Raw genomic sequence first — 26,560 nt, forward strand, 5'->3', positions numbered from 1 at the left:
ACTGAGGAGGCAGAGACAGAATCCCTCATGCTCCCTGGCCATCCAGCTTAGCCTAATTGGCAAACTCCAGGTCTTAGGGAAAGTCCCTGTCTTGCAGAACTAGGTGGATGGCTTCAGAAGATTGACACCTAAGGGTAACTTTGACCTTCACACACTTGTTCACATAGGTGTATACCTGTACACATAGGAAAACCCCCACATAAACTGTTGTAAAAGCTCACTGTTACTGGGTCTCTCTTATCTTGACAGGTACCAACAATGGCTGAAGATGGCAATGAGGAGATTATGTTTATCTGTAAGTGACCCATAGACCTCTCTGTGGCTAGTATGATGTCATAGAACAGTCAGATGGGACTGACACTACTGTCTAGGCAAAGCTACATCCACATGTTGTTTGTATAGCACAGACATGCACTTCTTTTGAATCTGTAATTTGCTCAATTGCTTTGAGATCCTGGGTATTACCTGTCTGTTACAGTGCTGTGGCCTCAGGCCACTTCTCTTCAGGACTCCATTAGGGGCACGTGACTGGGTGATCTTTAACTCAGAAAGTCACCCAAGGTTTAGAAAGAGTGAAGGGTGTGAGATTTAGGGTAATGGGTTAGTACTTTCCTAGATCCTGATCTTCCTAACCCTGGAGATGATGTGAGGGGTTTGAAAGTGCCATAGATTGGTGATCTTGGGAAGGGGCTGTTGCTTGGCACTCTGCTTTCAGAAGTACTACAAGGTGGCTGTTGTGACCAGACTCCTGTATCTGCTGTACCTTTGCTTGTCTTTGTGTCAGCACACATCTCATGAACTCTGTTGCATTAGGGTCACCTTTCCCAGGTTTGTGGTCTTTGGGTTTCTCTTTCCCTGGACACTGTGCCCTCTGACATTCAGTATCTGTTTACAGGGTGTGAAGACTGTAGCCAGTACCACGACTCGGAGTGTCCTGAACTGGGACCTGTGGTCATGGTTAAGGACTCCTTTGTACTGAGCAGGGCAAGGTGAGTGAGTGCCTGAGCTTCCACAACAATCCTGTCTATGAAGAAGATCTCTCTGCCTGTCTGTTGTGGCCAGAGTGCAGAAGCCCCAAGTGTCTACAGATAGTAGGAGGCTTAAGAGTCAAAGTGAGAGACTGTGTGTGTTGGAGGTGGTCCATCCCCTAGGGAGCTGGACATCTTTCTGCTGGGATGTCCTAAGAGTTTCAAAGTAAGAAGGTGTGTTTCCTTGGTGTAGTCAGGGACCTTGGGATCTGGGCTGTGCCAGCCTAGACTTCATCAGTTTATGCATTGAACAAAAGTGGCTAAACTCACCAGGTATTAGTAGTACACATCTTTAATCTCAGTACTCAGGAGGCAGAGGCAGACTGACTTCTGTGAATTTGAGGCCAGCCTGGTCCACAGATTGAGTTCCAGGAGAGCCAGGGTTTCTCTGTGTACCAGAGGTGGGGTAGGGGAGAGTGGCCAAATTATAGGTCTGCCAGTTGGATTTCATCTGTTTCATCTGTATTCTGAATCTAGGCCTCTGTGAACAGGTATGCACTGTGGACAAAATAGACTGGGGTAAGGGTTCTGGACAGGTAGTCCAGGGAATAGGTCAAGTTGCTATAGCTACAAGGAAAAACAAACCTTGCAGATGTACTGAGGCAGTTTAGTAGCCAGGCATTGCTCTGCAGGCCCATGTTTTCCTATGAGGCCCATTGCTTCAGAGATCGAGGGTAAGGGCCCATAAGCTACCAGTAGCTTGAGATATGGAGAATCCAAGTTACCCCTATGAGGCTCTGATAGTGTCTGATGCTAAACTAATAATGTTCAGTATCTTGTTATTATTTCTGTAAATCTCCCAATTGGTACCTACCCCCATTTATTCACATTTTTTGTGACTTGTGTTTTCAAAACTATTTTTGCCCCAAGTAGAGAGCTAATCAGCTCTTCTGTGGGGTGAGGTGCCAACTGCCCATCAAAATCTAGCTGAAGACATTAGGTGCAGAACCAGAGCCCTTGGCCATTGACTCTTCCTTCTTAGCCCAGCATCTGCGTTCATCCCCAGGGCGGGTGGGTAGTCCAGCTCTGCTACTAGACATGTCTCCCACTGGCCCAAGCCTCACCCATGCTAACTTCCTTTTCCAGCATTTCCTTTGACTTTACAGTCTGGCTAATAAAGCCACATCCTCAGTGAAGCTGGCCCACAGCCTCTTTGCTGGTCTTCAGCCTGTACAAAACACTTCACCATGCTCTGTGCCCCTCTTTTTCTCCCTCCTCCCACCCTTCTCTACAGCATTGAAGGCCATAACCTTGTCTGATTCAGTTCTTGTTCTGCAACCCCCACACTAGAAATGTGGGGTCAGCATTGTCTTGTGGGGCTTTAACCCTTAGTATATGGGTTCTGGGTCCTCACAAGCCTAGCCCCAGTCTTGTTCCTATTTATAGGGAGAGCTTCAATTCTGCTCCCTGACAAAGTGTAACTTTAGATAGAGCATGGTGGGGGCTTGTAGGCATTGTACTGCTCTAATCAGTGGGAAAGGTGGCAGGACCTTTTTGAAACTTCTTCTTTCAGGTCCTCCCTCCCCTCTAACCTGGAGATCAGACGCCTGGATGATGGAGCTGAAGGTGTGTTTGCAGTAACCCAGCTAGTCAAGCGCACACAGTTTGGTCCATTCGAGTCCAGGAGGGTCGCCAAGTGGGAGAAAGAATCTGCATTCCCTCTGAAGGTAAAAGCTGCATGGGCAGAGGCATCATGACACCTTCAGAATCTGGGGCTGCATGACTCCTGTTGGGAATGGGATGAGGGCCACTGAGTGGTGATGATTTGTAAACGCTGGAGAAGTCTTTCCTTCTCCAGTGTGCTGTACACCTCAGAGTGTGAGGGTTAAGGCAATGCCTATTAATGTGTAGGTCTTTAGGGAGTACATTTAAGAACAGACAGGAGTGACCCCATGCTGATGTAACTCCTCTCCTCCCCTAGCAGGTGCTGTGGCTGCAGCACAGCCATGATCTCTGTAGCTTTTCGGCACCGTGTGGCAATCTCACTCGTACGTGTGAATTGCGGGAAGCTCTCAAAGACTGAGTGATAGCATGGGGCTTGGTAGCTATACCCTGCACATCTGGCTAAGGGAGAATGGGTATTTCTAACTTTTTTTTTGTTTTTTTTTTTTTTTTTTTTTTTTTGGTTTTTCGAGACAGGGTTTCACTGTGTAGCTTTGGAGCCTATCCTGGCACTCACTCTGGAGACCAGGCTGGCCTCGAACTCACAGAGATCCTCCTGCCTCTGCCTCTTCCTCCCGAGTGCTGGGATTAAAGGCGTGTGCCACCAATGTCTGGTGGGTATTTCTAACTTAGACATTACTCCAAGAAAAACAAAGTGGATGTCCTACTAGGGGTCACTTACAGGAATGGCTGAGGATCTAAAGTGAACCCCAGGAAAACTTCTGAGACTGAGGAGGCTCACAGGGGGCAAACCTTCAGAAATAGTTGGGACATAAACAAATGAGAGCTGAGTTGCTCCTCAGCGGCCCTAGGGACAGTGTGCTTATCTTTGAGACCCAAAAGAGGCAGCCACCAGCCTTAGAGTTTAGCACTCTTGGGATATTGAGCTTATGGGACAGAGAAGCCAAAGAGGAAAGACAAATACTGATGACAGATACTTACAGAAGGAAAAGTGTAAGGACAGCAGAAAGAAAGGTTCTGTGCTAAGGAATGATGGTAAAGGCCTAAATCTGAGCACAGAAAGGCAGGGCTTATAGTGTCTGCCCTCTGGGGGCACAGGTTATGGGTACACACAGATGTCAGTCAGCACATGGCTGGAGAAAGTCTTCATGCCTGTTTGACTTCTTTTCACCTCCTCAGTTCTAAAGGTTATTTTCAGGTATCAATTTGTTCTCAGTACCTGTGTGTCCTAAAGGAAGCCCTGTGCTCCTGAGAGGAGGGTGGAGATGTGCTTTCCATACCTACTAGGGGTCACTGGGCACCTACCTGGTGGCCTCCCAGTTTGTCCCTGCATTTCTGAGGGCCTCACACTTACAGGGGTCTGTTCAGGAAAAACTTAGCAGTGGGGTAGGGTCCCTGAGGAAGCAGTCATCATTCCACAGGGAGAGAACCGTCCCTATACCTGTGATAACTCAAAGTGAAAGTCACTAAAGGCCCTCCCTGCCCTGTCCTCAATTAACCCTGAAGTTGTACTGATGTTCTACAGACCAGAGACAGCTCACCTGGAATGAAGAACTCTGCTCATGCGGTGCTTGGAGCAGAACAAGGAAGAGAGTTCCAATATCTGGATACTTACCTGAGAACTCATGTGTCCCATTTCCAGTGAATCTGGGAGAAGAGCTCATTATTGTTATACCATACAGGAGGAGAACTCAGGGCCTCCATGGTGCCTAGAGAGGAGAGCTCAGGGCCTCCATGATGCCTAGAGAGGAGAGCTCAGGGTCTCCATGGTGCCTAGAGAGGAGAGCTCAGGGTCTCCATGATGCCTAGAGAGGAGAGAACTCAGGGCCTCCATGATGCCTAGAGAGGAGAGCTCAGGGTCTCCATGATGCCTAGAGAGGAGAGCTCAGGGCCTCCATGGTGCCTAGAGAGGAGAGCTCAGGGTCTCCATGGTGCCTAGAGAGGAGATCTCAGGGTCTCCATGATGCCTAGAGAGGAGAGCTCAGGGCCTCCATGGTGCCTAGAGAGGAGAGAGCTCAGGGTCTCCATGATGCCTAGAGAGGAGAGCTCAGGGTCTCCATGATGCCTAGAGAGGAGAGAGCTCAGGGTCTCCATGATGCCTAGAGAGGAGAGAGCTCAGGGTCTCCATGATGCCTAGAGAGGAGAGCTCAGGGCCTCCATGATGCGTAGAGAGGAGAGCTCAGGGCCTCCATGATGCCTAGAGAGGAGAGCTCAGGGTCTCCATGATGCCTAGAGAGGAGAGCTCATGGTCTCCATGATGCCTAGAGAGGAGAGAGCTCAGGGTCTCCATGATGCCTAGAGAGGAGAGAGCTCAGGGCCTCCATGATGCCTAGAGAGGAGAGCTCAGGGCCTCCATGATGCCTAGAGAGGAGAGCTCAGGGCCTCCATGATGCCTAGAGAGGAGAGAGCTCAGGGTCTCCATGATGCCTAGAGAGGAGAGAGCTCAGGGTCTCCATGATGCCTAGAGAGGAGAGCTCAGGGCCTCCATGATGCCTAGAGAGGAGAGCTCAGGGCCTCCATGATGCCTAGAGAGGAGAGAACTCAGGGCCTCCATGATGCCTAGAGAGGAAGAGCTCAGGGCCTCCATGATGCCTAGAGACGAGAGAGCTCAGGGCCTCCATGATGCCTAGAGAGGAGAGCTCAGGGTCTCCATGATGCCTAGAGAGGAGAGCTCATGGTCTCCACGATGCCTAGAGAGGAGAGCTCAGGGTCTCCACGATGCCTAGAGAGGAGAGCTCAGGGTCTCCATGATGCCTAGAGAGGAGAGCTCAGGGCCTCCATGATGCCTAGAGAGGAGAGAGCACAGGGCCTCCATGATGCCTAGAGAGGAGAGCTCAGGGTCTCCATGGTGCCTAGAGAGGAGAAAGCTCAGGCCCTCCATGATGCCTAGAGAGGAGATCTCAGGGCCTCCATGATGCCTAGAGAGGAGAGATCTCAGGGTCTCCATGGTGCCTAGAGAGGAGAGCTCAGGGCCTCCATGATGCCTAGAGAGGAGAGAGCTCAGGGCCTCCATGATGCCTAGAGAGGAGAGAGCACAGGACCTCCATGATGCCTAGAGAGGAGAGCTCAGGGCCTCCATGATGCCTAGAGAGGAGAGCTCAGGGTCTCCATGGTGCCTAGAGAGGAGAGAGCTCAGGGCCTCCATGATGCCTAGAGAGGAGAGCTCAGGGTCTCCATGATGCCTAGAGAGGAGAGCTCAGGGTCTCCATGATGCCTAGAGAGGAGAGAGCTCAGGGCCTCCATGATGCCTAGAGAGGAGAGCTCAGGGTCTCCATGATGCCTAGAGAGGAGAGCTCAGGGCCTCCATGATGCCTAGAGAGGAGAGCTCAGGGCCTCCATGATGCCTAGAGAGGAGAGCTCAGGGCCTCCATGATGCCTAGAGAGGAGAGAGCACAGGGCCTCCATGATGCCTAGAGAGGAGAGCTCAGGGTCTCCATGATGCCTAGAGAGGAGAGAGCTCAGGGCCTCCATGATGCCTAGAGAGGAGAGCTCAGGGTCTCCATGGTGCCTAGAGAGGAGAGCTCAGGGCCTCCATGATGCCTAGAGAGGAGAGCTCAGGGTCTCCATGATGCCTAGAGAGGAGAGAGCTCAGGGTCTCCATGATGCCTAGAGAGGAGATCTCAGGGCCTCCATGATGCCTAGAGAGGAGAGATCTCAGGGTCTCCATGGTGCCTAGAGAGGAGAGAGCTCAGGGCCTCCATGATGCCTAGAGAGGAGAGAGCTCAGGGCCTCCATGATGCCTAGAGAGGAGAGAGCACAGGGCCTCCATGATGCCTAGAGAGGAGAGCTCAGGGCCTCCATGATGCCTAGAGAGGAGAGCTCAGGGTCTCCATGGTGCCTAGAGAGGAGAGAGCACAGGGCCTCCATGATGCCTAGAGAGGAGAGCTCAGGGTCTCCATGATGCCTAGAGAGGAGAGAGCTCAGGGCCTCCATGATGCCTAGAGAGGAGAGAGCTCAGGGCCTCCATGATGCCTAGAGAGGAGAGCTCAGGGTCTCCATGGTGCCTAGAGAGGAGAGCTCAGGGCCTCCATGATGCCTAGAGAGGAGAGCTCAGGGTCTCCATGATGCCTAGAGAGGAGAGAGCTCAGGGTCTCCATGATGCCTAGAGAGGAGAGCTCAGGGTCTCCATGGTGCCTAGAGAGGAGAGAGCTCAGGGCCTCCATGATGCCTAGAGAGGAGAGCTCAGGGCCTCCATGATGCCTAGAGAGGAGATCTCAGGGCCTCCATGATGTCTAGAGAGGAAGAGCTCAGGGTCTCCATGATGCCTAGAGAGGAGAGAGCTCAGGGCCTCCATGATGCCTAGAGAGGAGAGCTCAGGGTCTCCATGATGCCTAGAGAGGAGAGCTCAGGGCCTCCATGATGCCTAGAGAGGAGAGCTCAGGGCCTCCATGTTGCCTAGAGAGGAGAGCTCAGGGCCTCCATGATGTCTAGAGAGGAAGAGCTCAGGGTCTCCATGATGCCTAGAGAGGAGAGAGCTCAGGGCCTCCATGATGCCTAGAGAGGAGAGCTCAGGGTCTCCATGATGCCTAGAGAGGAGAGCTCAGGGCCTCCATGATGCCTAGAGAGGAGAGCTCAGGGTCTCCATGGTGCCTAGAGAGGAGAGCTCAGGGCCTCCATGATGCCTAGAGAGGAGAGCTCAGGGTCTCCATGATGCCTAGAGAGGAGAGAGCTCAGGGTCTCCATGATGCCTAGAGAGGAGAGCTCAGGGTCTCCATGGTGCCTAGAGAGGAGAGAGCTCAGGGCCTCCATGATGCCTAGAGAGGAGAGCTCAGGGCCTCCATGTTGCCTAGAGAGGAGAGCTCAGGGTCTCCATGATGCCTAGAGAGGAGAGAGCTCAGGGCCTCCATGATGCCTAGAGAGGAGAGCTCAGGGCCTCCATGATGCCTAGAGAGGAGAGAGCTCAGGGCCTCCATGATGCCTAGAGAGGAGAGCTCAGGGCCTCCATGTTGCCTAGAGAGGAGAGCTCAGGGTCTCCATGATGCCTAGAGAGGAGAGAGCTCAGGGCCTCCATGATGCCTAGAGAGGAGAGCTCAGGGCCTCCATGATGCCTAGAGAGGAGAGAGCTCAGGGCCTCCATGATGCCTAGAGAGGAGAGAGCTCAGGGCCTCCATGATGCCTAGAGAGGAGAGAGCACAGGGCCTCCATGATGCCTAAAGAGGAGAGAGCTCAGGGCCTCTATGATGCCTAGAGAGGAGAGCTCAGGGCCTCCATGATGCCTAGAGAGGAGAGCTCAGGGCCTCCATGATGCCTAGAGAGGAGAGCTCAGGGCCTCCATGATGCCTAGAGAGGAGAGCTCAGAGTCCCCTCGATGTCTGCACAGGAGGAGAGCTCAGGTGTCTTACTCCCCACCTGGATCACAAACAGTACTCAGATACTCCAATGATGAGGGACCTGTTGCATGTCTTCAATCTCCTCTTTCCTGTGACCAGCGTGGTCCATCTAAGCCACAGACTCTCTAATCTCCTGGCTATGGTCACAGGTCCTATCAGCAGCAGTGTGATCTCCCCCCATGGTCCCATGCCACAGTGACAGACTAGTCAGTAACAAGTCTGTGGCCCTCCCCTTAGGTATTCCAGAAGGATGGGCATCCTGTGTGCTTCGACACTTCCAATGAGGATGACTGCAATTGGATGATGCTGGTGCGACCAGCACTAGAGCCTGGACACCAGAACCTGACCGCCTACCAGCATGGCAGTGATGTGTATTTCACCACCTCAAGGGATATCCCTGCAGGCACTGAACTTCGTGTGTGGTATGCTGCCTTTTATGCCAAGAAGATGGACAAGCCCATGCTGAAGCAGGCCTGCTCTAGCATTCAGGGTACATCCTCTTTCTTCACTATGGTTGGGCCCCTTGCCAGGGATGCTAATGAAGGTGCCAACAGCTGAGATGGGGGAGGTGGGATAGTAACTCTGTTTCTGACCCCCAGGTGTAGTGACTTCTCATGAAAATGGTTTCTTTCTATGCCAAATGTGGTGTGACAGAAAGGCTTCATGGGGCAATTCCTAACATTTTGCAAAGATCTCACAGGTGGAGGTTCCTAAATCATAGGGCTCTGGCCTGTTCTATGTTTCTAGTCAGTTGTGATTTTGATAAGTGGAAGAGCCTAGATGTCCTGAGATGCATGTCCTGGGGCCAGCCTCATAAAGCAGCACAAAATAGGGAGCCAAGCACAGATACAGCTTCTCCCTGCTCTGGAACCTAGAAACACTTCACTGTGTCTTGGGACAACTTTTAAGTGGTGCAGGTCTCTGGCTTCTGTCAACCATATGGCTAGCTGGAGTCTGCATGTCTTTCTATCAGTGGAGCTCTTGCCTGGCCCTCTTAGGCTGGCTGCTGCTGGCATATGCTTTCCCAGGCTTCCCACTGCAGTTTCAGTGGCTACTTCCCTCACACCTCATCGCCTACCTCCCTGGCCACCCATCTGTCCTTTCCCTGAGTCCCTCTCTCCTCAGTTCCTCCACAGAGGGTGGGCGGTGTCCTGAATGCAGTCCTCCCCAGCAGAAACCAGGCATTGCAGCCATCCTTGCTCACATCTCAAAAGCCCAGAGAGAGCAAAGCCTTTGGAGAGAGGTGTGAAACATCTAGACAGCAGTACTATCTGTTTCTAGTTCCCTGGTTGGGCCTGAGGCTTTGCATTCTGCTTAGCTCTGGTCCTTGAGTATGTACCGGAGAGTTTGCCACCCTAGGTAGCATGGGAAAGTCTTGTGGACATCACTTTGTCCTCACCCTAAGTGGGTGAGACCCCAGGAGCTGTCCTGTGGCCTAGGCTTCATGGTGAGCATTGGCCAGGAAGGCTCATTCTCTCCCTGCACCTTTCTTTCATATTTCCTCTAGATGGGCATCTTTGTTACACAAGTCATCAGTTTGTAGAATCAGGTCCTAAATGTGGATAGCCTCCAACTTCCAGTGGTTCAATTTAATTACTTTTTTTGTTTTTATGATGACATGAGTGGAGAGCATTTGCTAGAAAATCTTTACTATAACCTTTGGTCTTTCCTCAGCCTGTGATGGGTGGTAGGATTTTTTTTTTCAAGATTTATTTTTATGCACCTTAGTGTTTTGCCTGCATGTATGTCTGTGTGAGGATACCGTATCCCCTATGTAACATATTCCCTATAACTGGAGTTACAGACAGTTGTAAGCTACCATGCAGGTGTTGGGAATTGAACCTGGGTCCTCTAGAAGAGCAATCAGTGCTCTTAACTGCTAAGCCATTTCCCCAGGCAGATGGTAGGATTCTCTTGAGGCTGGGCAGCTGTAGCTCTCTGGCCACACGAGCACCAGGAGAACAGCCATACTACTGGCTGTCACAGCTGCGGTGCAGCTGGCTTGGTATTTGCGCTTAACAGCAAGCTACACCAGGCAGCACTGTGAGTTGAGGAAAACAGGTTTCAGCCCAGGTGTGGTGACTCACTTTACTCCCAGCACTCAGGAGGTAGAGGCAGGTGTATCTCTGTGTTCGATGCCCTCACCTCCATCCCCCCACCCCCCACTCCAGGCTTTGTGACTAGTGTTTTCTAATTTTCAAACCACTTTCCATGCATTCGGTTGAGGTCATCATGTAGAGTGCTCACTTCAGAGGCTCTCAGCAGATGTATGCAAGTGTGTGACTCTACCATAGTCTTCTATAGAACAGCCCTTCCTCCCCTCCTGATTTCACCCTCACTGACCCTCTGCCTCAAGCTGAACTGCTGTGTGTTTTCCCAGTTGGTGTGTGCTTGCCCTTCTGTTACTTGGTTGTGCCTATGCTCACACCTGAAACTCCCCTTCTCATGCTGCCAGTGCTGCTGTGGTCTTTGTGGCTGTGTCATGTTGTTTGGCCAACACATTTTCCTATATTTGAAAATGTCAGTTGGTACTTGAGGACTCCTCTGCTGGCTATTGGTTGTTAGTTTTGTTTTGTTTTGTTTTGTTTTGTTTTGTTTTGTTTTTCCTTAAAAATCCATATCTTGTAAAGTTACCTTTTGGCAAATCTTGTGTTGTCATGACTACCTAGTTCTTCCAATGAGAAGTCTTCACTCAGTGCCAGAGCAGCAGGTAGCCAAGATTAGGGCCCTGTTTGGGGCAGCATAAATCCTCATGTGTCATTATTGTAGGAGATGGTGGGCCACTTAGATGAAAGAAATCCCAGCCTAGTGTTCCAAGGGCTCCTTTTTAAGAACTGTTTTTACGTGTGAATGTGTGTGTGTTTGCCATGGCACACATGTGGAGGCCAAGACGTTAGGTTGTGGGACCTGAGTCTCTCCTTAATTGTGTGAGTCCCATTGAATTCAGGTCATTAGATTCAGGTATGTAGCTGCAGATCTGGGAGACTTGTCTAGACTTCCTCTGAGAGGCCTCTGGAGTGTTGACTGGTGGTCTGAATATGACAGGCAAGGATGGTAGCTGTGAGCTGGCCCCAGAGACAGAATGACTAGACCAGATCCTAGACACCCCAGTGCAGGTCCCAGGACAATGCCTGTAACTTTTTGAAAAAGAGCCTGCCGTGCCCATCTGCATTGCCAAGGGTGAGTCTGTGCTCCTTGAGCCCTTGTCCTTGTCCCTCCTCAGGTTTCTATGTGCCATTATTAGAGGACTAGAGGCACTGTCCAGGTGGCAACTGCCTCCCCTGGGTGGGGATTTTTTTTTTTTAATTGAACAGTTTTAAAGCTCACTTCTGCCCGGTTACCAGGCTCCACCGCCGGACAACAGTTACAAGGTACAGCCTTATCACAACAATCTCTGTGGGATGTGTTGAGATAGGGCCACAGCCATTCCAGTCTTAGGAGTACTGTGAGGTAGCTGTTTTGGGTCCCACCATACCCTGTTATGTGATTTAAATATGAGTCGAGTACGTGCGCGTGCGTGCGTGCGTGCGTGCGTGCGTGCGTGCGTGCGTGCGTGTGTGTGTGTGTTAATAGGTAGAATACAGGTAAAGCTTTCTACCCCAGAGCTGCATGCCCAGCCCCACCCCTTAAAACACACAAACAAACAAAAACAAAAAACTTTGAGACGGCCTCACTAAGTGGCCAGGTTGTCCTTGAACTTGTTTTGTAAACAGGGTGGGGGACTTGGACTTGGTCATCTTGTTCAGCCTACTAAGTAACTGGTATTACAGATCTGCACAACCAGGCCCAGCTCGAGTATGGGTCCTGAAGGCTGGTTCTTCAGGGCTGGTGACTGGGGGTTGGGGTGGGTGCATTATGCATCTGGTAACAGGGCTGACCACCCTGGTGGTAGTAGCAGGGTTACCACATCTGTTCAGCTTCCTCATCTGTAAAATGGAATGAACTTAATCAGTGTGTGTGAAACTGAAGACACTGCCTAGAATACAAGTGCCCATGAGTCTGTGGGCATCTCCACCCTTGTTATCATCACCTAGGGAACAGGCAGTACTTGGCTGTAGTGGCTAACCCTTCTGTCTTATGTCTTGCAGCTGCGGGCACCCCTGAACCCAGTGTCCCCACAGAACCTGAGCGTGGCCAGTGGGTGTGTAAAGTGTGCTCCAGTGCCTTCCTGGAGCTTCAGCTCCTGAACGGTAAGGTAAAAGTGGCAAATGGGGGTTACCCAAGGTGGGCAGACTGTTGTACTGAGGTTTCCTTCCTTCTCTCCTTCCTTCCTTCCTTCCTTCCTTCCTTCCTTTCTTTTTGTTGTTGTTGTTGTTGTTGTTGTTGTTCATTTTTGTTATTGTTGTTCATGTTTTGGGGCATTTTTTAAAATTATTTTTATTTATGTACATTGGGGTTTTGCCTGCATGTATGAGGGCATCAGATCCCCTGAAACAAGAGCTACAGACAGTTGTGAGCTGCCATGTGGATGCTGGGAATTGAACTTGGGTCCTCTGGAAAAGCAGCCAATGTTCTTAACTGCTGAGTCATCTTTCCAGCCATGTGGTGAGCTTTTTTGTCCATGTTGGCACATGCCCATGGTTGTCAGGATGTCCCAGACTTTGTATTGTCTGTCCCATGGCCTATAATGAGCTGCTGCTCAGAGCTCCTCCCTTGGCCTGACCCTCCCTACTGTCCTGATGACAAAGCTCTGGATATGGTGGACACAAGCAAGGGCCAGAGACGACCATGACTTAACCTCTTGTAATCCTGCCTATTTTCTGTATCTGATAGTCCTTCCCCAGTCTGGTGACAGGGCTGACCCTGTGGTAGTAGCAAGGATACCTTATCTGCCCAGCTTTCTCCATCTGTAAAATGGGGATGAACTTGGTCAGTGTGTGTGTGAAACTGAGGACAGATTCAGGGTATCCCATTAACTTAGGCTCCGTTACTAATTGAAGGTGGCCAGGAAAAAATTGACCCCAACTCCTAATTACCTAGTTATACTGTATCCTGGGAGCCTCTCTGGTGGGCAGTAGAGAAAGATGTCAGTCACATAAGTTACAAAGAAGCTGGTATGAATGCTGTGACCTTTATCACATACAGAACAAGTTTGACGGCCAAACTAAGAAGGGGCCACTGATTTGCAAGTTCAAGGATGTAACAAAGACAGGTGGATCCTGCTCTTGTAGCCTGAGCAAGTCTGTGATTGGAATGCTCTGGAATTTATGAGAAGGTTCTTTCTAGGCAGATCCTAGCATCAGAAAGGCTAATAAGAACATTTCCGGGAGATGTCTCAGGCAGGACTTGCTCCATCTCATAAGGATTATAGCTGTCTGTTCCTATGTTCCTGGGCTGTCCTCCTAACCTTGTCCTTAACACTTTTGCCCTCCACCTAGGGAAAGTCTCCTGTGTTCATCGCAGATAGAAACAGAAAGCAGATGCTAGTTTCTTCTTCCTCCTTCTCCGCCACCTGTTCCTCCTCTTCTTTATTTTTAGTTTTATGTGTATGGTTGTTTTGGCTATACCCACATGTGTGCAGTACCCATGGAGCCCAGAAGAGGGCATTAGATCCCCTGAAAGTGAAGATACAGAGGGTTGTGAGTGATCATGTAGTGCTGAGACAAGAACTCTTAGCCAGTGAGGCATCTCTCCAGCCTCATCTGCTGCCGCTGCCAGGTTTCTTAATACTGCTGGGTTTGTGAAAAAACATAGATGAAGGCAAGGCCCATCTATGGAAACGATAGGGTGGGGACATCACATAGCTTGTTAGCTCCAAACAAGAAAGGCTATTTGGTTTGTTGGGTAATTTTCCTTGGTAACTAGTATTAGTTGAGGGAAAAGCTTCCCTTCACTTTGGTAGTAGAGCTAGACCAGTGTTGCCAGGAAGTCAAGGGGCTCTTCTTCCTGCTGCAACCCTTATGTGGGTATTTGGTAGGTAACCTGATAGTTGAGGACCTAGGTGCAAAACAAATCCAAAAAAAGAGGAGAGTACAGAGCTGGGTGTCTGTGAAACTAAGCTGCAGGGCAGGGGTGCTTTTTATCCCACAGACAGGCTTTGAGAACCATCTCAGAGCCAAATGACATGGCTGTGGTACACAAATCTATGGAGAACAGCCTTTGTTGGGTAATACTTTGTCCAGTAGGAAAACATTAATCCGTGATCCCTCATTTTAGTCATGATCACACTGTACCTGAAGCTGCCTTCTGCAGAGCCTTGTCTGAGAGGCTTACCTCAAACAAAAAGGCATGGCTTTCTTGTTTAGGCTCTACTGAATGCCCCTAGCAGATACCAGAAAAAAAAAATGATCGAGGATAGCATTCTGTGTATTACTTCCAATGGTAGTAACATGGTTGAGAGAGTGTCTGCCCTCTCTGTGGGTTGGCTAATTTCCAAACCAGATGAGTCCTTCAAACTTGAACTTACTTCATGCGTGTATTCATGATTGAATGTAGAACATACATGGCTGTAGCCGGGTAAGGGTCAGTATGCACCTTTTAAAGTCAGGCCCACCACTCAGAGCACCAGGAGACCAACTGAGATTGTTGGACAGCATGGGAAGCACAGGTTGTTGTTCTTGACCTTTTACCTGATGATGTCATTTCCTATGTCCCCTTAGGGAATCCTGCTTCTGTCCCAGGAGTCCACTTAGGAGTGTCTGATTAAACATGAGGCAACAGTGAATGTACTGGCCTTGGTGCCCTCCTGGAATTCTACTCCACTTAAATGCAAAGACATAGAAAGGGAAAGTGGAGAGCATTGGGCAAGGTTAAAAAAATTCCAGGATGTGTTTGCAGCAGCATTAACCACCAGATAAACTGAAGCCTGCAGTGGGATTCCCAAGAAACATGTCTGCTCCTGCAGAGCTGGGGAAGTGTCGGGAGCATAGGAGGAGAGGACAGGGAAGCACAAACTGGTGGCCTGCCCCAGCCCCACACAGCTACATCTCTGCTTCCATCAGCAGAATGTTGGATCCTTAGGAGAGACTTAGACAGAGGACCCCAAGGTACATAGCACAGAGGACAGGAATTTGGGCAGCTTCAGACTTCTTCATTTCTTCTTAGAGTGGTGGAGCTGGCTCAGGCTCCAGATAGGGAGGATTTCTCTGTAGAAACTAACCAGGGAGAGCAAGGACCCACCAGCAGGACTGCTCAACCCTCACCATCCTGAAGAGTGAGTCTCTAGATGCTGGAAGAAAGCTGAATGTGCTCAAGAGACCAAACAACTTGTCTGAGGAATCTGAAATCACCCCCCTCCCCCGCCCAACCCTCCAAGCTAAGTTCTCACTAGGGTAAGAGAGGCAAGTGTGAGAGATAGCATTGTGGCACTACATCCTTCAGATAAGAGCAGGTTGAAGATATCAGGACAGTAGATGACTGAAAATGAAAGCTGTAGCAGACGTAAAATTGATGGAAGAGTGTCCAAAAACACTGGGAGAGTTTCCATATTGAGGAGCCTATGGAGGACACAAACCAAAGAGAAACAGAAACTGGAGGATGGCCTGAGACTCTGCAGGTGGTCAGCAGTGTTCTGTAGGGAAAGGGGAAGAGGTAGTAAGAATCAATCAGTGGACTGGGCATGTAGCTCAGTTGATAGAATGATTGCCTAGCATCAGAAGCTCTGAGGTCAATCCCCGGCATCCCCAAAACTGAGACATGGTAGCACATGGCTGTAATCCCAGTCTTCAAGAGGCAGAGGCAGGAGAATCAGGAGTTCAAAGTTATCCTCAACTACATAGTAAGTCTGAGTGTACCTTAGGTCACAGGAGAGCCTGTCTCAAAATCAAACCAGATGGATAGATAGTCAGCAAGGAATCATTAAAGGATGAGAGTTTACAACCTAGAAGGGCCACCAGTATGATGAATCCACAGAGATGCACCTGTGCCACTATGGGACCTAATCATAGGAATTAGAGGAATAAAAAAAAAAAAAAACTGTTGGAGGGTAAGCCATTAGAAACAAGGGCACTGCTTAGACAGGAAGGCAGACTTAGCCATCAGATTTTCACTGTCAGCAACCTAGTGAAGATATTCAACAAATCAGAAATTTCCAAGCAGGACCAAAAAATCTAGTGAGGAGAACCCTGGAGTATGCAGGCTGTCTCTGTCAGACCACTTGACCAAGACATTGTGACCCACACAACACTGAACTCCAGAGCCCAAATGTGTGGTGGCTTCTGAGATCCCAGCAGCTCTAATGAGTTTACAGTGCTGCCCAAATCTTCTGCATGTTCTCTGCACATAGGAAACAGGAAGAGGGTCCCTTATGCAGGTCACCAGCCCAAGTTAGAGAGAGCAGAGAGTTCTAGGAGGAACAGGTGCAATAGAAAAAGGAGACAAATCCAAAAAGTAACTGAGACTTGGAGAGAGGAGAGAGGCAGAGAGGCAGGGAATGTACAAACTGGTAGCAGACATGAATTGATGGAAGGTAAGGCTGTAATTAGCTCCAAGACAAAGAATGCTAATCACAACTGCTGTGTGGCACAGCTGTGGATAGATCTTTATGGCCAGGGTCTTGTAAATACCAGTTGTTGGCTTACACCAAAAGTGTGATCTGAGTGTGTTGGTGGGATCGAGAGGAGTGTGAGGTCTAAGAGGAAAGCTGCATATGTAAGAAATCAGAGCCCCCATGTTTCTTTTTAATCAGTCAGTAGGCACTGTCTAATATAGTCATACCCCTTCTTTATCTATGGCATCCTCATGCCAACTTTTAAACAGCTGTGCTTGGGAAACATGAGTCTGTATTGACTACGTACAGCATTTTTTCCTTGCCATTATTCCCTGAACGTAGAGCAGTAACCATTTGCATAGCATTTTTATTGCATTTTGAATGATAATGTGTATGGCATGTCTGCTGATTTTTGCAAATACTGTGCCATTTTATGTAAGGGGCTTGGGTGTCTGTAGGTATTGATAGTTCCTGGAACTATCCTCTGTAGATGTGAATGGGTGACTGGAGAATGCAGAGGAATGGATGAACAGAATGGGGCAAGGAGACTGCTGTTGTCTGTTATGAGCCAATTACAGTTGTTTGCACCTTTCTTGTTGAACTTTTTTTTAAACCAATATTATGGGTCTTTTCAAAGAGGCAGCTTTGGGCTTCGCTTATTTTTTACTGTATTTTTATTTTGCAGAGTTAACTTTTGCTTATTTATCATTTTTTCTTTGGTTTTTTTGGAGGCAGGGTTTCATGTAGCCCAGAGTGGCTCTGCACTTGTTCTGTAGCTGAGGATAACCTTGACTTCTGCTTCACTTCCTAAGTGTGGGATTACAGGCGTGTACCACCTTTTTATGCTTTGTTTGTTTGTTCTTTTCTCAGTTTTAAGTTGAAGGTTTCACTCAGTCATTCTTAAGGTTTTTGTTATTGTTGTTTGGTTTTTTTTTTTTTTTTTTGGAAGCACTGACATTTTTCCCTAAGAGTGTGCTAGCTTTCTTCCACGTTTTAGTCTACATTGCATCTAAATTCGTATGCACACTATAGCATAGTCTAGAAATTCATAAAGCCAAGACTGGCAGCTGTATGAGGAGAAATCACACCATCTCCTCTTATGGTAGAAGATTCTGTATGTCCACCAGAGAAGTTAATAAATCAAGAACAAATTTGAGGAGCATGCTGGGCAGAGTTGGTGGTCTGTTTGCTTCTCATGCTTTTTAAAAAATGGTTTATTGTTCTTTTATGTGCATTGGTGTTTTGCCTGCACATATTTCTGTGTGAGGGTTTTAGATCTCCCAGAACTGGAATTAGTTGTCAGCTGTCATGTGAGTACTGGGAATTGAACTCCCTTCAGCTAGACGAGCACCCAGTGCTCTTAACTGCTGGGCATTTATTTACTGATTTCTGAGACAGGTTCTCACCTTGAACCTGAACTCTTATCCTTCTGCTTTAACTGAGTTCTGGGATTACAGGCATGTGACATCACACCTGTTTATGCAGTGCTGGGCATCATTGATCCAGGCAAACACGCAGAGGGCTGCACTTACCCCCAGCTCTTGCTATCCCTTTTATTTACTCTCCTTATTGTGAACCTTGGACCTGAAGAGTCATGGCTTCATCTACTGTGAATGGCTCTGTGACCATGGCTAACACACTGCTTCCCTCTGCTTTCTGTTCCCTCTTTGAGAGCTCTGAATACCTACTTTAGACCATTTTCTAGTGTTATGCCCAAATCTCCTGCCCTCCCTCTAGGTCCTTGTCACTTGTCCATTTTAGGGGATTTCTGCTTGAGAGATTCCTTTTTCATTGGTGTCTAAGTCATATTTGTAATTTGTATCTTAGTCTTAATAAGTTTTCTTTGTTTACTTTTGTTGTTTTCTATTTTTCTGTTCTCTCAGCCTTTTTCCCAGACATTTTATTGTTTACTTGGTTATGTCTGCTCTCTCCACTTCAGTCTGCCCTTAGCTTGTGCTGTGATCTTGGAATTTCAGTCTTCCTGGTTATTGTGTCAACTGATAACCTAACAGTTGTTTTGTTGCCAAGCTTTCTGGGGTGTGGTGGGTCACTGCTTTGCGTTCTGTTGCTTTGATGATGTACATAGCAAGAATTCTTCCCTTTTCCTGATCCATGTGTGCTTGTGTTTTCTTCTGTAGCCTGGGGAAGTGTTGGTACAGGGTGTTTTTTTTTTTTGTTGTTGTTTTTTTTTTTTCCCCTTTCCTGAGCTTCTAGTTGAGGTTTCTTTTCTCACTAGGACATGAAGGGATTTGGTGGTTTGTTTTAGTTTGACTGGTATATATTTGTGTAATATACCCCCACTAGGTGCTTTGGTTCTTTATGTTAGTCATTTTATACCACCTGCCCTTCCTCTCTAAAGCCTTAGAAGAAGGCAATAATTGGCTTAACAGATAAAGGTGCTTGCTTCCAAGCCTGACCACCTGAGTTCAAACCCTGGGACCCATGTGGTGAAAGGAGAGAATGAACTCCTGTGTCCTCTGATCTCCACTTGTACAGCATGACCTGAGCACACCTGCACAGACAAATAATAAATAAGCATGCAAGTAAATAAATGAATGATAAGCCCATTGCAGAGAACAGCTTTCTTTCTGTTTCACTGGGTCACTGAACCCAGAGGAATCTTAACACAAACCAGGCTCTATGGACTGGCTCAGAACCTTAAGCCCTGTTTAAACTTCAGTCTCTGTTGGGCCAATACCTGAGCCTAGTGTAGGATGAATCCATGTCTCCTACCCAGACTCCATGTAAACTTAAAACTATGTTGCTCTGTGCCTAGATCCAGAGTAGACCCAAGGCTGTCTCTCAGTCCCCATAATGACTTATGATCCTGTTTTTACAGCCCTATGACCTGTGAGACCCCAGAGCCTCCAGTTTCACTCTTGTGTGTCCTTCTCTTCCGTTTTAAGTTCCCTCTGTGTGATTGGCCGAGTCTTGTTTGCTTCCCTTTAAAACTGCTCAGCTTGTATTTTCAGGGTGTGTGTTCTGTTGTGTCTCTCCTTCCCATTCATTTTCAGCCAGTGGGCTCAGTGTAAGCTAGCTCTGCTAGGTGCCAGGTCATGTTGGCTTTCCCTCACAGGGCTGCTCCTTGGGGCCACCCACCTAGAGTCTCTAATGAAGGACAGATCAGGAACAATGGCTGCTTGGCTTAGTACTAGTGCTGAATCAACTCACATTTGCAGGAGGAACCAGCTCCAGCACAGTGGTGCTTTTGTCTTGTGTGTGCTTAGTCACCCAATTTTCCCTGCCACTTCCTCTCCCTGTCATCTTGTACCCTGTGACCTAGACATATTTGCCCATTACCTCCCAAGGTTGCCACTTGGTGTGCCACCCTGCCTTTCTGCCTGCCTGTTCCCAACATCTGTCTCCACTGTCTTCTCCTGGGTGGCCTTGGAGACTTTCTGTCAGCTATAAATAAGCAAAGCCATTTTGCTTTCTTGTGGGGTTTATAAAGAAATGTTTAGCTGAGCAGTGGTGTTGTACACCTTTAATCCCAGCAGAGGCAGGTGGATCTCTGAGTTTGAGACCAGCCTGGTCTACAAAGTGAATTCTAGGACAGCCAGCGCTACACAGAGAAACCCTGTCTCAAAAACAAAAAAGAAAGAAAAAATGTTTACTGTGAGTGCTTTACCTAGTAGTTCTCTGGAGGTGCTTCAGTCTTAGTGTATCGTTGTCTATGGAAAAGTTAGAAAATACAGACTATCAAGGAAGCTCGTCCAAGTTACCCTAGCTCCATCAGGTCAAACTGGAGCTGCACCAGCATGTGGACATTGCTTCTGCAGATGAGCACACACACTCATTGGGTGTATAGACTGCCTCATGGGAACATCACACCCTGCTTTGTCTCGTTTACTTCTAACCATAGTTCCAGGAGGGGGATGTGGCCCAGGAGGCAAGAATGCTTGCCTGCTGGGTTTGAGCCGTAGTACTGCATAAAACTGGGCATGGTGGCATTTGTCTAGTTTTAGCACTCAAAGGTGGAGGCAGAAGGGTCAGAAGTTGAGGCCAGTCTGTAATAGGATTTAAGCTCATCAGCCAGCCCCGTTTGAAAGTTCAAGATCTGAAATACTATAAATCAGAGTTCACTGTGGCCCAGAACCATCTGGTCTCAAACATGTCAGATGAGGGAAACTCTGTCTGAAGCTATATGTATGTGGTGGAGCCATTTCTCTTTAAAAACAGTGAAGATAAAGTTTATTTTCCTGTTCAGGGGGCACACTCAGCATATATAACAAAGAAAGTGGGGAAGGTGATGAGCAGGTGCCCAATTCCTAGCGAGTTGTCAGCAGCCCTTCTCCTCTTGCAGAGCATCTCTTGGGCCACCTGGAGCAAGCCAAGAGCCTTCCTGCAGGTGGCCAGCAGCATGAGGCAGCCTCTGAGAAGGAGCCTGACACACCCAGGAGGGAATCTCCCACAACAGCTGAGAGCAAGAGTATCCAGAGTGTTGTGGCCACCAAAGAGCCAAAGAAAAAGCCTCGAAGAGGAAGGAAACCCAAAGCATCCAAGGTTGAGCAGCCTCTGGTCATTATCAAAGAGAAGGAGCCTGCAGGTGAGAAGCTAATGGGGTATGTGCCAGGGTGGGAGGTATGTTCCTCATCATCTCTTAGTTTTCTGGATGGCCCTCTTGGCAGGGAGGGCTCATGAGGTAGGGTCTTATCTCCTCTCCAGTCCCTCAATCAGATGTTAAGAGTCTGATGATCTTGCAGAATCTTCCACCCCAGAGTGTTCAGACCACAGATTTTAAAAGTAGACATTTGGCTAGCCTTTGTCTCATCAGGACTGGAGCCCTCAGTCTGGTTGGGTTTTTTGTTTGTTTGTTTGCTTTTCTTTCCTTTTTTTGGGGGGGGGCGCTTTGTTTCCTGACAGTCTTACGATGGCCAACTTGAAGCTCAGTATGTAACCCAGGTTGACTTTGAACTCTGGATCCTACCCACTCAGCCTCTTGAGGCTCTGGGATGCCCGGCTTGGGTCTGTGTGCTTCACTGTTTCAGGTGTGTGTCTTGCCCATGCCACGCTTGTCGGTCACAACTCTTTTGTTTGCCCAGCAGCACTTATTCCATTGTGTGAGTTCCCAGTATTTGTTGCCCACTGCTTATGGGTGGACATGTAGCTAGCTGGTAGTGGCCCTGGCTGGAGTGTGTGTGTCTGTATCTGTGTTGTATACAAAAGCCAGAGGATAACTTTGTAGTTCTCTTTCATCTTATAAGGAGTCCAGGGATGGAACTCAGGGGTCTGTTCTCCTGCACCTCTGTAAGGGCTTCAGGGATGGAACTTAGGGGTCTGGCTTGCACAGTAGGTATCTTTATCACTTAAAAATTCAGTCTCTTGGGCTGGAGAGGTGGTTTAGAAGTAAGAGCACTGGATGCACTTCCAGAGGTCCTGATTTCTGTTCCAAGCAACCACAAGGTGGCTCACAACCATCTATAATAAGATCTTGTGCCCTCTTCTGGTAGGCAGGTATAAATGCAGGCAGAACACTGTATACATAATAAATAAATCTTTAAAAAAATTCAGTCTCTTTTAAAATTCAGCCTCTGAACTGTGGGAACTGTAAAATCAAAATTAAATACTTTCTTACCTCAAGAGGAACAACCAGGGCACAGTCATTATCTGAACAAAGCAAAACTAAATTCCAACAGTGTGAATAGCTCGATGTTCAATATCTGGGGTTCACTGACAATCTTCTGGGCTCCTCCAAAGGACTTGAGTAATTTCTCTGGCTCTGCCCTCTGCAGCACACACAGCTTGTCTGTTCCATCAGGCTCCACTCTATGGCTGTTATTGTTCTTGCATCTCCAATATGCTGGGTCTCTTGTTGAACTGGGCTGCACTTGCATCAATAGCCTCTCCCAAGCTCTCTTCATGTTGCCAAGCCTCATCTTCTCTTCATGACCTCTTCAGTCCTGGGGCTTCAACCACTACAGAGGCTGCACCTTCACCAGTGGCATTTCCTGGCCTCTTGCAGTGCCAAGCCTCAGCTGTTCTCCATGACTCCTTCATATCTTCAAAACCAGTACCACCTGGGTGACTCTTACACTATCCAAGTTCAGCTGATAACAGGAGGTGCAATCTTGCCGATCTCTGAAACACACCTGTGTGCTGACTCTGAGGGAACACTTTCCAGATTTCACCTCAATGGTGCTGGTCTCTTCTTACTTGCCACTAACTTCTTTGCTGTAGCTGACGACCATCAGTTGTCCCAGTAAAGCAAAGGTTTTATTTCATTGATTCTGGTCTCTTGTTAATTGTAGCTGATTCTTGAACCACAGATTGCCAACTCAAGATAGCAAATAGCCCTGATAAAAATCTTTAAGTGACTCTCAAACTTCCTTTTGGAACTTCACAAGCCAGGCTTCCATCCTCTGTATTACTCTCAACATTCTTCCAAGCTCCCAAAGAACAGCTCACCAATCTTTGAATACTCGATGGCTTTTCTAGCTCAGAATTCCAAAGTCCTTGCATAATTTTCCCCCAAACAACATTATCAGGTCTGTCACAGTAATACCCTGTGATCCTGATGTCAGTTTCTGTCCTAGTCAGGATTACTATTGTTGTGATGAAACACCATAGCCAAAGCAACTTGGGGAGGAAAGAAAGGGTTTGTTTGACTTACATTTCTACATCATTGTCAATCATTGAAGGAAGTCAGGACAGGAACACAAACAGGGCAGGAACCTGGAGGCAGGAACTGATGCAGAGGCCATAGAGTAGCTTGTTGGCTTGCTCAGTCTGCTTTATTATAGAACTCAGGACCACCAGCCCAGGAATAGTACCACCCACAATGGGCTGGGCCTTCCCTCATCAAAAACTAAGAAAATACTTGCCAGCAGGACCTTATAGAAGCATTCTTTCAATTGAAGGTTGTCTCCTTTCAGATGACCCTAGCTTGTGTCGAGTTGACATGAAACTAGCTAACATGGCACTTGAACCATTTCATGGGCTTGAGCTTGTTCTTTGATTGTGCAGAACCCTCAGCTGAGTTTGAAGGGTTCCACTCTGTAGCATGTACATGTCTCTAGAAAACCATTGTCTCTGTGGTCCTCATGTAACCCCTCTCCCAGCTGCCTGGTCCCCCTCACATTCAGGACAAGGTGTAGTGCTCAGATGTCTACCCCTCCTGCCTGTGTTACTGGCACTGAATGCTGTTTCGTCTTGCCATTGTGTAAATGAGAAGCAAGCTTGAAATTAAAGAGAATAGAAGAGCAATTTCTACGGAACAGTCCTCACTTTCCTGTTTCCTACTCTTCTGTCCAGTGCCTGTTCTCCAAACCACGTGGAAATATCTGCACACGAGCAGGAGTGGGTTGAGCTCCCTGTGGGACATTTCTGCCTCTGTAGATAGGAAGGGACAGAAGGAACTACTTCCTGGCTGTCACTTGCAATTGGTGATAGTAGGTGAAACAATAGAAAACAGAGCTCCAATTATCAGCAGCGAAACTTCCACCAGCAGCTGATGGGAGCAGATGCAGAAACCCACAAGCTAAACATACAATGGGTGGAGAGAGAGCCCAAATTGGAGAGCTCCATTGGATCCCGCCCCTAAGTACTCGGGGAACCCCCAGGAAGAGGGGGAGGAAGAATTGTAGGGTATGAGGGCATCAGGAAAACACAGCCCACAGAATCAGCTAAGCATCACAGAAACTGAGCATGGGGGTCCATGGCTAGAATTATAGAGCCTGGGAGGTAGATGGATCAGATATCCAAGGTCATCCTTGACTACAAAGTAAGTTTGAGGCCACTCCTGGCTACATGAGACCCTGTTTCAAACAACAACACCCACCGTGGCTGAGATTTTCTTCTGTAAAATTGTCCTATGTGTCATTTTATCCCATTTGTGATGTGGCCCCGAATAGAATGTGTGCTCACCTTTGAATAGCCTCAAGGCGACGTGTACTTGTAAATCTCTGTCAGAGCTCATTTAATAAGCTTCAAGATCTGGCTGGATATCCATCTGCTCTTTATCAATAGTATGCTGGGCAGCGTTAGGAGAGACTGAAGTAATGTGATGGGTAGGCTTTACAAGGCATGGCATGTGACTTCGGTTTGCATTAAAAGTGTATTCTTTATAGATAGATACACACTTGAATTCTAAAATGTTCTACTTTTATCCCTGTTGCATCCGCACTCAGGATGTGGTCCCAGGGATACTGCTTCTACTGGATTTGTCCCAGTTGGCCCCCTACATTGGTGATGACCCCTTTGTCATGCCCTTTGCACAGAGCACGTGGCAGAGATCATTACCGAAGTACCCCCAGATGAGCCTGTGAGTGCAACACCAGACGAACGGATAATGGAGCTAGTCTTGGGGAAGCTGGCTACCCCCACAAATGAAGTCAGCTCAGTGCCAAAGTAAGTCCTGCTTCTTTGTGACTGGTGCTTGGGGACAGAGCACAGGGAACAACTAATTGGTACTGAAGAGAAAGTGCCTCCCACGTCTATTCCCCACAGCAGAGCCAGGCTTCTTTTCAGGCCAGAAGTGTATGTTCTGGAGCCCAGGAGTTTCATAGTTCATTCACTGTGTAAACTTTTTCTTACCTCAAAACATACATAACAGAAAATTTGCCATCACAACTCTTTTAAAGGACACATTACAGAGACACTATGGCTATCCATCTCCCAAGCCTTTTATCTACCCAAACTGAAACTGCCCCCAGTGCCCACCATTCTACTCTCTGTGGGCATTCATTTCTCAGTAGGGCACACAGTACTTGCCTTCTATGAATAGCGTATTTTACTCAGCACATCCTTCTGTGTCATAGTGCATATCCAAATCTCCTCTGTGAGGCTGATGTTACAAAGCATGTACCTGCTTTGTCTGCTCCCCTATGGGGACTCCTGGGGGTTTTGCCCCAGCTGTGTAAGCAGTGCTGCTATGGTTCAGCAGTTGCTTGTATTTGGATTTTAGTCAGTTTCACACTTGCTCTGCTTGCTTTTTGGTGAGCAAGGGAAAGAAATGTTTATGCCACAGTTCTGATTCCCTGGTGAGTTTTTGCCCTGAAGTTGATTCAGCTGCTGATGTTTTCTATGCCCTTTGGGTTGGCAGAATTCACCTGATGAACCCGTGAAAATGTGAAAATGTTTATTATTTCTTTCCTGTCTTACTGCCCAGAGGATTTCAAGCTCTTACCAGAAAAAGCACACTTGAGAGGAGGAAGAAATGTTTAGAAGTCAGGTTCGCAGTCAACATAAAGCAAAAAAGTAGAGTTGAGACCAAGTGAGGATGAGAGCCACAGACAGGGCTACCTTATTTGGGACATAAACAGACGGAGCTCAGGCTTCCCGATAGCTTCACAGCAGTTAGATGGCACAGAAGCCACCATTCATGAGCTTATATGCTCCTGGGAGCGGGTGACATCAAGTTCTGCCTCCCTTCTCCTTTCCTTGTGGACCAAGTGTAGCTGGGAAATATGGCCAAGGGATTTTCCAGGTAACTGTGATCAGAAACAGTCACTCTGAGGATCCACCCACCACCTCTGCTTGACTAGCTGTCCATCTCCTGGCCAGGTTCACACATCATCAGAGCAGCACCATTGCCCTCAAGAGGGGCTTGGTTCTGTCCAGCAGACATGGTGTCCGGCGGAAGCTCGTACGGCAGCTGGGTGAGCATAAACGAATCCATCAGTGTGGCACCTGCAGCAAGGTCTTCCAGAACAGCAGCAACCTGAGCCGGCACGTGCGCTCGCACGGTGAGTGCGCGCACGGTGAGTGCCTGCCCAGCCCACAGGGCAGGGCCAGGAAAGTGGGTCCTTGCTGGGTCCTTGCTGCAGATGTGCTGCAAGTGGTATCCCTGTGGCTGCCAGTGCCCTTCAGCATCAGGGGTACCCAGCCCAGGCAGAGGCCTCATGTTTCAAAGATAGGTTCAGCTTGCTGAGAAAGGCCAAAGCAGTGAATCTGCCTTCTGTTGGCTGGTTCCTTAGGTGACAAGCTGTTTAAATGTGAGGAATGTTCGAAACTGTTCAGCCGTAAGGAAAGTCTAAAGCAACATGTCTCCTACAAGCACAGCCGGAATGAGGTAAGTGGGCACCCAGACATGTGGCTAACCATATGTTTCTTAGAGGAAGAACCAAGGTAGAAGAGAACTCTCAGTCTCCAAAGGAAAGTGCCCCTCCTCACCATGCGTTTTGAGCCCAGCTCAATGGTCACAGAAGCAGTTG

The 26,560-nt window shown here is 48.3% G+C and overlaps 1 protein-coding gene across 5 annotated transcripts in view; it reads left to right on the forward strand.

The window, feature by feature from the left end:
- Nucleotides 1–26,560, forward strand: part of Prdm15 (PR/SET domain 15) — a 62,247-nt gene that overhangs the window by 11,711 nt on the left and 23,976 nt on the right. For 3 of the 5 annotated variants that reach the window (XM_027415718.2, XM_027415722.2, XM_027415721.2), the window contains exons 2-10: nucleotides 250–295; nucleotides 896–989; nucleotides 2,542–2,695; nucleotides 8,219–8,471; nucleotides 12,070–12,171; nucleotides 20,713–20,955; nucleotides 24,626–24,755; nucleotides 25,911–26,107; nucleotides 26,324–26,418. In XM_027415718.2, the coding sequence (XP_027271519.1) occupies nucleotides 250–295; nucleotides 896–989; nucleotides 2,542–2,695; nucleotides 8,219–8,471; nucleotides 12,070–12,171; nucleotides 20,713–20,955; nucleotides 24,626–24,755; nucleotides 25,911–26,107; nucleotides 26,324–26,418 (1,314 nt within the window). The remainder of the gene's footprint in view (nucleotides 1–249; nucleotides 296–895; nucleotides 990–2,541; nucleotides 2,696–8,218; nucleotides 8,472–12,069; nucleotides 12,172–20,712; nucleotides 20,956–24,625; nucleotides 24,756–25,910; nucleotides 26,108–26,323; nucleotides 26,419–26,560) is intronic. The other 2 variants (XM_027415719.2, XM_027415720.2) reach the window with 2 other exon arrangements.

Source organism: Cricetulus griseus, chromosome 4 (assembly GCF_003668045.3).
Source record: "Cricetulus griseus strain 17A/GY chromosome 4, alternate assembly CriGri-PICRH-1.0, whole genome shotgun sequence".
NCBI classification, from domain to species: Eukaryota; Metazoa; Chordata; class Mammalia; order Rodentia; family Cricetidae; genus Cricetulus; species Cricetulus griseus.